Below are 13,349 nucleotides of genomic sequence, written 5' to 3'. Positions count from 1 at the left end.
TTCATTTTCTGCTTTTTTCTTTCGGAGAAGTTTTCGCTCATCCTTACGTTTGGTTCGATATTCTAATGTGGCTGACCGTGTTGCTCCAGTTTGCAGAGTCCTCAACCTTGCATCGTTCTTCGCATGTGTTGCAAGCTTACATTCGTCGTCATACCAATCATTTCGAATACCTCCAGTTTTCCACCCAATGGTCTCTGTTGCAACACTCTCTATTTCTTGATTAATCCTGCTCCATGTATCATTAATTGCTGCCGGTTCTGCCTCCATGTCTGCAATTATCCGTTCCTCTATCTTCTCCACATACAGTCTGCTTGTGTCCATGTTCTTCAGCTTATCGGTGTCAAATCTCCTCACCACCTCTCTGTTTTTAGCCTCAGCCCTGATCCTAGCTCGAAAGACCACCCTAACCAGATAGTGGTCAGAGTCAATGTTCGGTCCTCTGCAGCTTCGTACATCAAGGATGTTAGAGTTGTGGCGTGTATCGATGAGCACACGGCCTCTGTCTATATAAGTGAAATTAGCAAAGAATCAGTCCGTCTGTCCGCCTGTCGATACTGACACTTGTGTAAAACGCATCCGATTTACGCGAGTGAAGCGTTTGCGTGGCTCAACATCTGCTGGTGTCGGTTAACGGAACAATTATCAACGTAACAACATTCATCGATAAACATAAATACAGGCTTTCGATCCGGTGATTCAATAAACATTCGATTGGTGGCATTCAGACAAGCAATTGACTGGTGGTTTCGATGCGTATTCTCAGGCAATCGGTCGACGAACGAGTTGGATGGAAAAAGTGCAAGCAGACGATTGGTATAGTTGTGATTGGATTGAACATTTGCCAAGCCAGGCAAACGTGGAAAGTATCGGATAACGCCATTTATTGTATTTTTTGAATTTGTACAATTTCGACAAGAAATATTGCGTTTTCTTAAATACTAATTAGTTCTGCGTTTCGGAAAATGTCCATTTTGAAGCCTTATAGCATCTAGTTGTTTCACTGAGAATTGGTTTTTATTAGAAAACTATTCACGATTAATCGAGAATTGAAAGTAGAATAAAAGCAGGGTCGTGTCCACCTCAAAGAAAATAAGATATTCCAGAAAATCGCTTGAGACAAAATGGGATCCCGTGATGCATTTCATAGTTAAAAATTTACTTTTACAAATGACTGTTAAAATATGTGATGCAGTTTGCGTTTTACATAGATTCGCCAGCAGATCCACAAACGCACACCCTTTTTAATGTGCCTTTTCGCACAAACCATTCTGTCTCGTAGTATGTTTTGGATTACTTGTACTTGTACAGTTTACTTTACACAGTGTACGCGCTAGTAGGCCAGCCGGAAACCATCTGGTAATAAATATTTTGCCTTTAGACGAATTAACCAAAACCAGCTGAGCTCCTAGTGCGAATATAGCCTCATTTCATACTTTCCGTTCACGTTCACTTCGTGTAAAAGTTTAGTCCGTTGGAATTTCCCACTCGGAAATATATATTATACACTTGTCACGAAGAAGTCGAGGCTTGCCGAGACTGATAGTGACAAGTGTGTTGTGTGTACTCTATTTTATCACATAAGCGAAAACGAGACAACAACCTGAAGTGTAATTTTTGAATTATTCTTCTAGTTAAGTAATTTTGACACATTGCAAACAGTGATAGTTATACGCGAATTGCAAAGCCTTCTTTTCATCGAGGTTTGCGGTCAAAAAGTGTTTTTTAAGCGAAAAATATATAAAACTTGTAACGTTTTTAGAATGAACCAAATATTTAAGTAATATTTTGACATTTTTTAATAAAAATTGTTAAAATAAGCCATTTGTTTTCGATTGACATGTCTCTAACATATATCTTATTCGTCTAATATCGCTTGGCAAATATAATTAACGCTTAAACGTTTTAACGCACATTTGAAGAGTGTTATTTATATTTTAATGTGAGTCAACCAGTAAATTGAATTTATTGCCTAACCACCCGGAAAGTTGTAGTTACATGTACATTTCCTCCCGCTCCACTCCTCCCCCACGGAAAGTGATCATTACATGAAGCACCTTTTTGTGACCGTGAAGGAAAGCTCAATCCCTACCAAGTAAAGGAAAGCTCTTCCACCCCCGAGTGAAGGAAAGTTCTTTTTTCACAGGAAAAATACCTCATTTGAAATATTGTTTTGAATTATTGAACGCTGAAATCGATATGTCTATTGTTTTATTGCTGATACCATAAATTTGTGGGTTGAGTAAATACGCACATACATGAGCTAATTTATGTAAAATTCTCGAAAACAAAAATAATAAAAAGCATGGAATTAAAAGTCGCTCACTTATTCACTCTTTTCGCAAGAAAAATCACATGCCGCTCTGCATATTTACTTCCCTTCACCACAAAATTTATTAAAACACCAAGAAAATCAACAAATATTCAGTAAACTAATAGAAGTTGCATGTCACCCAAGCAGTGGTATCACTAATGTAGCATTTGTGATGTTTTCGGAATCAAAATTTTTTGAAGAAATATGAACTAGGTTCGTTCCTATGCGCTTCAACGTTTTTTAGCCCCGTACGAAGTACAAAGGGGCTTATAGGATTACGATGCCGTGTGTAATTGATGGAATTCGAAGCAGACGGTAAGGGCAAAGTGTTTGCCTATGTTCATAGATAACGAATCCGCAATAAAAATTTTGTCTGTCCGTCTGTCTGTCCGTCACGTCGATATCTTGAGTAAATCAAATCCGATTTCAAAATTTTTTTTTCCCTGAAAGATAGTCAAAATAGTGAGGCTAAGTTCGAAGATGGGCATATTTGGGTCGGCCCTTCGTGAGTTAGGGCCGCCTAAGTGCTTTAAGGTCTTTTGGGGATATTTACGGCAAAAAAAAAACGATGGAAATGCAAATGAAACGGCAAAAGATAGGTATTGTCGATACCGATCCAGGAAAAAAAAGTTTATTAAAATCGGGTGAATGGACCGTGAGTTAGGGCCCTAGAAGTGAAAGGCTACTCGGCCCTAAGTGTATTTTGCATATAACTCGAGTAAATTTCATCCTTTTTTCGTAATTTTTGTTTCATTTGAAAGGTAATCGAAGCCCGAATATAATGTGGCGAAAAACGTTTTAAATTTGGGTCCTTGGACTGAGGTCGCTCCTCGGCCCTAAGTGTATTTTGCGTATAGATCGAGTAAATATCATCCAATTTTGCTAGTTTTTGTCTTATATGAAAGGTAATTGAATACCGAATAGAATGTGGTGAGAAAAATGTTTGAAATTTGGGTCCTTGGACTGAGGCCGCTCCTCGGCCCTAGGTGTATTTTGCATATAAATCGATTAAATCTCATCCAATTTTGCTAGTTTTTGTCTTATATGAAAGGTAATTGAATACCGAATAGAATGTGGTGAGAAAAACGTTTTAAATTTGGGTCCTTGGACTGAGGCCGCTCCTCGGTCCTAAGCGTATTTTGCGTATAGATCGAGTAAATATCATCCAATTTTGCTAGTTTTTGTCTTATATGAAAGGTAATTGAATACCGAATAGAATGTGGTGAGAAAAATGTTTGAATGGGTCCTTGGACTGAGGCCGCTCCTCGGCCCTAAGTGTATTTTGCATATAACTCGAGTAAATTTGATCCGATTTTCCTAAATTTTGTTTCATTTGAAAGGTAATCGAACACCGAATAGAATGTTGTTGAAAAAAAAAATTAAATTTGGGTCCTTGGATTAAGGCCGCTACTCGGCCCTAAGTGTATTTTGCATATAACTCAAGTAAATTTCATCCCTTTTTCCTAATTTTTGTTTCATTTAAAATGTAATTGAACACAGAATAGAATGTTGTGGAAAAAAATTTAAAATTTGGGTCCTTGGACTAAGGCCGCTCCACGGCCCTAAGTGTGTTTTGCACATAACTCGAGTAAATTTGATCCGATTTTCCTAATTTATTTTTCATTTGAAAGGTAATCGAACACCGAATAGAATGTTGTTGAAAAAATAAATAAATTTGGGTCCTGGGACTAAGGCCGCTACTCGACCCTGAGTGTATTTTGCATATAACTCGAGTAAATTTCATCCGATTTTCCTAATTTTTGTTTCATTTGGAAGGTAATCGAAGGCCGAATAGAATACTGTTGGAAAAAAAATAAATTTGGGTCGTTGGACTAAGGCCGTAACTTGGCCTTAGGCCTCTCAATAATTTAAAATTTTAGGTCAACTTGAAATTTGTGTTACATTTGAAAGGAACGTCGTATGGGGCTTCGTAATTGCGCTATGCGCAATTTCTAAGATGTACACATTTCATAATAATTTGACTTCAACTACGTTTACGGGTGCAATAGGTCTACGGTCAAAGTAGGGTGACAGACGCACTAGCGTCACGTACGCAATAGATATACGGGTTCGTACGGGGCTCAGTCGCAGCAAACGCTCCGACTGTTCTGATGGCTCGTTTTTGTTTTGTTTGCATTTAGTTTTGTATGCATACGATATACGAATTCATTTTACATTTTATTTCTGAGCCGATTTTCCAGATCTGGTAGGCGTAATATAAATATGCGAAGTAATTTATCAATTATGAATATTTTTTTTTTGGATTTTTACAAACCAAATCCTAAAATAATATGTTTTTGAACTTCTGCTTCCTCGCGGTACAGATGCACTTGTAACTACAACTTTCCGGATGGTTAGGCAATAAAATACCATACATTGGATGCTTGGAAAGCATTCATCACTCGGGATCAATTTGTGATACTTGCGAACTCATTCGTGTGTTTTTAAGCAACTCGGTTTGGAAACTGTTATTTTGACTTGTGTTACTCGGCTCGTATCACAAATTGATCCCTCAGGTAATGAATGCTTTCCGTCACATCCAATGTAATCTAGTCAGTTGCCTCACGTTAAAGCAAAATACAGAAGCCATTTACACGGTCTCTGCTGTAATCTACTATTGATTTGCTGATTTTTGTTTGTTTAAAAAAAAATCTAAATTTTTTATTTCGTTGCACTCGATTAAAATTAGGAAATAGCACATTTTTGTTTTTCACAGGTACAATTTATATCTAGACCCCCAGATTCTGACAGCTGATGGCATGAATTTTTTGAATTTTTTGCCAGTGGAAATTCTCACAAGCCCTAAGACAATGCCCTAAAAACCATTTAATATTGACAGTTGTCAAAATCTGTGAATTTAGAAAATGTACTCACGGAATTTTGAAAACCGACATATTTTCTGTTTCTGTGTTTTGCTTGAGTTTCTGAGTTTCTCCATATAAAAATACATACAAAATTCACAAGAAACCAGTAGACCACAAAACAGAAAATGTGTCGGTTTTCAAAATTCCGCGAGTGTAGCATCTGTTCAAATAAAAATTGTCGTATTTCGTAATTTTTTCAGCTGGGAAGTGCAGGAAAACAAGAAAAATATACCTTTCAAATACTTTGTACAACTTAAATTGTGACGACAACTTTTGCATCCATCGTTTGTTACTTCAAATTATTTCATCTGAAGATTGACGTAAGAAAATTTCACAAAAAAGATGCGCTGTTTTTCTGATCCACGAACCCAATTTTCAAAAATTGATGGATTGGTCTAGTCAATATCTATCATGTGACATGTAGAACATCAATGTTGAGCAGGTTCTTCTAAAATTAACCGTAAGGCATTTTCGAGCCAAATTGAGTTTGCGATGTTTTTCACGTGCATCTCCGGAAGTTTGCGATGATGGCCGATATGTCAAATGAAAGGTATTGACGAGAACAATAAAAAAATGAATATCAGGCTCGTAGATGATTTAGTCCACAATGCAAAAGTTGTTGTCGTCAAAATTTGAGTGTTAAAAAGTCTTTGAAGGGTTTACTTTTCTTGTTATCACTGTATGTTTTTTTTTATGTCCTCCACTGTGAAACCGGTTCTTTACTATTAAACAAAATTAAAATTATAGACAGTCTGATGATGGTCATATTGGTGAAGGAAGATTACATGAAACAATATCACATTCGTGCTTTAGTTCGTCCGCTGAATACGAATTAGCACTAATACTGAAGGAGCTGCGTTGGATTACCGATCAGGTTGGAAAATTAATTACATTATATACGAGGCATCATTCTTAAAATACTCCCGTTCTTACTAAATAATCACATTTATACCCAAATATAATTTTCTTATACAAAAAATGATGAATCACACATAATACTAATGATAATATTTGATAACCAAAAGTGGTAATGATAATGATAATGATAATCCTAAAAGCGCAAAAGCTATACTCGTAATATTTTAAGAATTTTCGAATTTTAGAGCCTCCATTCTCAATTCTCAAACGTTCGTAACTTTAAGAATTCGTAATTGACAGTTCTTATGGGATTATATACAGGAAACTGTCGAATATTTGGAAGTACGCACGCATGAGAATCGAGCTCCGTTTCATATTTTCGCCAGCGCGTTTTTTCATATATTTCATAGAAAGTTCGTTTAAAAGACAAAGTTATAGAGTTTCACATACTATTCGACACGTACTTCATTTTTCTTGGTTATACCAGATTTCCAGGAGTAGTGAATAAACCAGTAGGATACAAAATATATAGAACTTTATAGTAAAACGTCCATTCCAATAGAATATTACAATTAGATTGACCAGTATACTGAAACAATGAATTAACTGAATTAGAACTAGTGAACTACGTTAACTCACTTCAACAAGAAATCTAACAATTTTATCCCCAAAAGTCTCCCATTTGGGAGCTATGAAAGTTTTAAGTGCGAGCTATGTCAGCCTTAACTCGGAAAATATGGCAGATATAAAGTTCGGTTCAAAGAGAAAGTTATAGAGTTTGGGATTTTAGTCGACACATGTTCCAAGGTTTTTCAACAAAGTCGATGATTTTATTGCGTTGTACCAGATCCTCAAAAAAAACTTCTTACAAAAGAACTGATATCGCCCAAAACCACTTACAGTGGTGGTGTGACACAAGTCCTTTTATCCACTTATAAAAGAACTGATATCGGTGGGGTTTACGCTTACAGCTTCGACTCACAAAAAAACGAAAATTGCACCGAAAAAATTCTATAAAAAAAATGGAAGAGACTATTGGCACCGGGTGCCAATAGTCCCTTTATAATACTGTGGCTAATGGCACTGGGTGCCAATATAGTATCTTTATAATACTGTGGCTAATGGCACCGGGTGCCAATATAGTATCTTTATAATGCTGTGGCTAATGGCACCAGTTGCCAATAGTCTCTTTATTATACTAATGCTAATCGCACCCGGTTCCATTAGCCACAGTATAATAAAGAGACTGTTGGCACCCGGAAAAATAAAAATAAAAAATCTGGATATTTCGAAAATTAAACTTGTTTTGTACACAATCCTAGGGAATTCATCTTTTTACGAAATGGAACGTAAAGGCGGATTGTTCGATCCTGAGGAATTCAACGTTTTACGAAATGTAATGTAAAGGTAATTTGTTCGATCTTAGGGAATTCGTCCCTTTACGAAATATAACGTAAAGACGGGTTGTTCGATACTAGAGAATTAATCCTTTTATGAAATAGAACGTAAATGTGTTTTGTAGAATACGAGGGAATTCATCCTTCTACGAAATGAAACGTTAAGCCGTTTTGTTGGATCATAGGGAATTCGTCCTTTTACGAAATTTGACGTAAAGGTATCGAAGGTATCGGCCTCTACGTTACATTTCTCAATAGGATGAATTCCTTAAGATCGAACAAACTACATTTACGCTATATTTCGTAAAAAGATGGATTACCTTGGACTCTGTACAAAACAAGTTGATTTTCAAAATAATCGGAATTTTTATTCAAATTTTAATTTTTCCGGGTGCCAATAGTCTCTTTATAATACTGTGACTAATGGCACCAGGTGCCAATCATCATTTATTTTATTTTATCACGTTTAATGACCAAATAACAGGCTATAGGAAGCCCAATAACAATTCAGTCAGTACAATAGAAAATAAATAATCGAAAGAAAGTTACATCAAAATCAAAACCATTAATCACATATCGAAAAGCGAATTTACCAAACAAGCCAAGACTTCACTGATTTTTTAAAAGCAAAAAATTTAGAATTTATAACATCGACACCGCGAAAGTATAGATCGTGATTACGCTGGCATCTATAAATCGGTGCATTAAATTGGAAATTAGTATACTTTGGCAAATAGAAAGTTTGATTCTGGCGAGTGATTCTGGATGGATGATTAAAGGACAGCTTCAGACAAAGATTTGAATCAACGTGACCGTGGACCATTTTGTAAAGCATAATTCCATCGTTAATCACACGCCGACTTTCCAAAGAGCGAAACTTTAAATGTTGCAACCGATCACGATAAGGAGGTCTCGGATGCGCGATGTTATCTGTAATATAGCAATCTCGTAAATTTCTTCTGCACCTTCCTTCTCAATACAATCAATGGCATCTGCATAAAATGGGCACTAAACTGTCGAACAATACTCAAGCCGGCTGCGAATTAACGAAGAGTACATACTTTGTTGATGTGAAAAGTACCTGCCGCACCGGAATATGAAACCAAGAGTTCTGAATCACTTACGAACAATGTCTTCGATATGCTCATTGAAGGATAGTTTATCGTCAAAAACAACTCCCAGGTCTCTTTTTAAAGAAACTCGCTCAAGCACAACATCTGCAACGGCATAGGAGAATAATGTCTTATTTCGGCTGTGAGATGTCGACATTACGGCACATTTTTTCACATTTAGAGCCATGTTGTTGATTCTACACCACTCCACCACTTTCTCGAGATCGTCTTGGAGTAATTGGCAATCATAACTGTCACTGATAGACCGGTATAGCTTAAGATCATCCGCAAAACCAGAACAACTTGTTAGCGAGGAAAGAAAATGATAAACAACAGCGGTCCAAGGATGGAGCCTTGGGGAACACCCGAAGAAGGTACGAATTCGTCTGATCTTAAACTACCAACAACTAAAGTCTGGGACCTGTTGCGCAGGTACGACGAGAACCCAAGCACCATACAAACCGGTACACCGAAGCTGATTAGCTTACGCAAAAGTACATTGTGGTCCACTTTTTCAAATGCCTTTGCAAAGTCGGTATAAATCGTGTCCGCCTGACCACCATTTACAATAGCATCAGCAACCGTTGAAACGTATTCTATCAGATTAGTCTGCGGCGATATCTTCGTAAAAAAACCATGTTGGGAATGGTGGATACCAGATTTCATTTGATCAAACAGTCTATTAAAAACTAACCTTTCATCATCTTGTCTTACTCCGCGGGGGAGCATAATACACCAACAAATTGCCTTCATCGCACACGGTTCAGCGCCAAGGCTGTCACTTTCACCAGGTGCCAATAGTCTCTTTATAATACTGTGGCTAATGGCACCGGGTGCGATTAGCCATAATATGGGTGCCATTAGCTACAGTATTAAAAAGAGACTATTGGCAACCGGTGCCAATAGCATTTTCGAAAAAAAATTACCAAAAAAATTTTGCGTCACAAGTGGCAGATGTTTTTTTATAATTGTCAGCCTTTATTCGATATAATTTTACACATAATTTAAAATTCTTCTTCGCTAGATTTTTCACCGACTAGTCAGGTCTCTACATTATAATCGAAATTAGATATCCGAAAAAGTGATAGACACCACCATCATAGAATCGTCAAAGCAAAAATTTGGCAGTTAAAAAAACCTCTTTAAAATTTTTCAAAGAATGAGAGAAAAACAAAAATAAAACAAATTAAATTACAAATTAAAGATAGAAAAAATGAAGAAAAAGAAAAAAGAAAGGATGAAAACAATCATAATCACCGCGTTATGTGCCTGATTCAATGATTCATGCCCAGAAACTGCGCACTTGTTAAAAAATTCATCGGCTTGGCGTTGCACCAAGCGGTCGACAGGATCGATTCCGGACATTCCTAAGAGCACGTTCGTTGGGAAGGTCCTCGGTACATTTTGGATGTATTTCAGAATTTTGAGTCACCTTCAATTTTCCGTGATTCGTGTGTGATGTGCCTATCCATACTGTCGACGCGTACGTCGCGTCATCTTGAAACGAATTATGGTTTTATACAACTTCAGCTTGGATTCGGTTGATAGCATTGAATGACTGCAGAGGAGCGGATAGAGTGCTTTAAAGCTGTTTAGTGCCTTTGTCCTGCACGACTCATTTTGTCTTGTGAAATTTAGCAGATTGCAGATCTTGAGGAAAGTAATGTTAAGAAAATTGTTAAAATACGGAAAAATACGTCCTGAAACAAAGGAGAAGCGGAAAAACCGAATCATCTGCCTTTTGTGACGTAGGCATGGGCGATAATGATTTTGATTATTGATAATTATGAATTATCGATAATCGATAATTTTTTCTATCGAAAATTAATCAAAAAATATCGATAAAGCTATAAAAATACTTGAAATTCTATCAGGAATTCCATTTAAATATTTAATGCATATAGTATGCAAATGCAACAGTGCGAAGTTGTCATTTTCGATCATTTTCGACCATACGAATAAAAAAAAATTAATAATTATCGAAATATCGATTTTTTGATAATTATCGAATCTCGATATTTTGATCATTATCGATAATTATCAAATTACTGATAATGATATGATTAATCAATTATCGATAATTTCTTTCGATTGATAATATCGATAATTTGGAACGCCTCCAATGCCTGTTGTGACGCAAAATTTTTTTGGTAATTTTTTTTCTATAATTTTCTCGGTACAATTTTCGCTTTTCTTTTTATGAGTCGAAACTGTAAGCGTCCCCTCCACCGATATCAGTTCTTTTGTAAGTGGATGAAAGGACTTGCGCCACACCTATACTGTAAGTGGTTTTGGGCGATTTCCCAGATATGAGCCTTAAAACGAGGGAAAAAGCGGGCAGTTTGTAACCACTCTGTAAAATAGATGAAAGAACGGACGACGCCTATGGTGGGAGAAATTATAGAAGTCAAATTTTCAACGATTAGCGTCCAATTCTCATAATTTATAATTCCACATTCGATGTCCATGTTAACACACATACGTCTCAACTAGAGATGAGCGGGCACGGGCATTTCCTTAATAATTTGATAACGGGCGCCTAACCGATGCACGTTAAAAGCCCGGTTCTTGTTTTCGGAAAATTTTAGATCGAATTTAATGTTTTACTATGAACAGGATTTAAATTTATTGTCAATCGCAATCTAAAAATCAATGTAATCAAATGATACGTGAGTATAAAGAGAAAATAAAAGTTAATACGATAATTTCTAGCATGTATTGAAATGGGTTTACGAAATTGATGGGCACGGGCGCGGGCTTATCGAAAATCTGCGGGCACGGGCACGGGCTCTAAAATTGAAATTTACGGGTAACGGGCGCCACGGGCAAAAAAATTAGGTATGCCCGCTCATCTCTAGTCTTAACATTGGTATGCATGTGGAATGAATAAGAGAATTGGATTGTGACTTCTTATTTTTTTCGCCGACAGTATTGCTAGTATTTTGCAATTAGTGGCAATCATAACAAACTGATTTTAATAAATTTTCTGTTTATCTTTTTCCAACAGCTCAAAAAAGAAGATGAAAGCAGTGATGTTACTCGAGATTGGAAGTTTGCTGCAATGGTGGTAGATCGTTTGTGCCTTATCATATTCACGCTTTTTACTATTATTGCAACTTTAGCAGTGTTAATATCAGCGCCAAATTTCCTTGTTTCATCGTCGTAACAAAATAGTTATTTATTTTTTTATTTTAAAATACAGGGACAGCATATTAAGTTTACTATTTTATTGGTTACATTCATTCCACACGTTCGAAGTTAATTTCATTGCATAAGGTAACATTTCTACGCGAAAATCATATTTCCAATATGATCTTATTAATATTTAACATCGGCAAAATGAAACAGCACATATCTTACTAAATTCATGTTAAGCAACATTTTACGACTTTTACTTGTTTTCGTCCAAAAGCAGTAAGTGTTGCTCAGCATGGTTTTTTAACTTTCTTTTTCATATTTTAATTTTTATTTTCATAAAGTACAGTTAGAGGCAGTGAATTTTCAGCATTAATTTCGTACAGCTGTTTTTCAGCTGATCCACACAAACCATCAAAACTGTTTACACGTCTTTATAGGGTTTTACTACTACCACGCACGCGCGTGTAGCAGCTTCAACCGTATAAACGAATATAAGCAGTTTTGATTGTATGTGTCGATCAGCTGAAAAACAGCTGAAGCAAATTAATGCTCAAATTTCACTGCCTCTGACTGTAATTGGAATTTATTCTACACTTTTTATCTAGCTGAAATAACTTATATGATTTTAGAACACCCTATTCACATGGTACAGACAGGAATTTTAGGGTGGGGGCAACGGCAGAAAAAAAGGTATGAAGAAATAAAATCATCTCAGGAAACTCAGACCCGTCCCACTCTAGCCCAATAGTAGTTACCGCCCTGAGTACATGGTCTATTTTGGGAAAATTTATGTACACGAGTCAGAACAACTGATGCAACTGAGTCTCATATGACCTGTAAACCTATTGTGAACGTGACTCTAGTGGGTCCACAACCCTAATAAGTCCAACCTTTATGCGTCCACAATGCCGAAACCCTATTGCGTACTTGGCATTATTATCCACTTAGCTCAAGTGTGGAACAACACTTTTCGATTGTATTCCAAAGAACTTTTGCATTTCTGAGATCAAATGACAAAACCATTTTTCCTCATTCACTGGTTCCACCACTTAATTTGCTCTAGAGCTTAGCGAATGTAAGGGTTTTTCATGGTCTTTTGAGTAGTATTGTAAACTTTTGGGGCTGCTGAGATGGATTCATGCCAGTTCCTAAAATTTCGTCACTTACTCATGCTTAAACATCGTTCCAGTACTAAATCTTCCGACCTATAGACTTAAAAACTTATTAATTTTACTTTTGTTAGGAACAAAGGCGACACTCGCTCAAAGAAATCACTCATGAATCTGGCAATAATCAAGAAGGCTCTTAGAATGAACTAAATCAAAGGAGACAGTTGTAAGACGATGTAAAAATGATGAAGTAATAAAAAGGTCATTGTAAAAGAAGAGGTTCAGGGGACAACATCCTCAAGTGATTCGTTTGATTGTATCGTAGTGAGTGGTTCTAACAACTTTATAACTAGTGACTTATGTTTTATACGTCTAACTTAAAACTTTTAACTACAATACCTTTAACTTATAAGTTTAGACTTATAAGTCTACTTATAAATTATCCATCATTTGCGAAAACTATCTAATAAAATTTGAATACTATGTTACTTTACCACCGCTATTAATGTTCCTCGTCAACTATATATGCTAAGAAAACTTGGTGTCAAATTTGTGTATTT

The 13,349-nt window shown here is 36.3% G+C and overlaps 1 protein-coding gene across 2 annotated transcripts in view; it reads left to right on the top strand.

Annotated features, from left to right (window-relative positions):
* LOC119069385 (neuronal acetylcholine receptor subunit alpha-7) overlaps positions 1–13,035 on the top strand; it is a 60,286-nt gene extending 47,251 nt beyond the window's left edge. The window contains exons 12-13 of one of the 2 annotated variants that reach the window (XM_037173440.1): positions 5,923–6,049; positions 11,550–13,035. In XM_037173440.1, the coding sequence (XP_037029335.1) occupies positions 5,923–6,049; positions 11,550–11,708 (286 nt within the window). In that variant the 3' untranslated portion in view covers positions 11,709–13,035. Of the gene's footprint in view, positions 1–5,922; positions 6,050–11,549 lie in introns of those variants that run through there. The other variant, XR_005086318.1, reaches the window with a different exon arrangement.
* Positions 13,036–13,349: the final 314 nt, after the last annotated feature.

This window comes from Bradysia coprophila (genome assembly GCF_014529535.1).
Source record: "Bradysia coprophila strain Holo2 chromosome X unlocalized genomic scaffold, BU_Bcop_v1 contig_292, whole genome shotgun sequence".
NCBI classification, from domain to species: Eukaryota; Metazoa; Arthropoda; class Insecta; order Diptera; family Sciaridae; genus Bradysia; species Bradysia coprophila.
The sequence above is the reverse complement of the archived record's forward strand: the minus strand, read 5'-3'. Positions and strand labels throughout refer to the sequence as shown.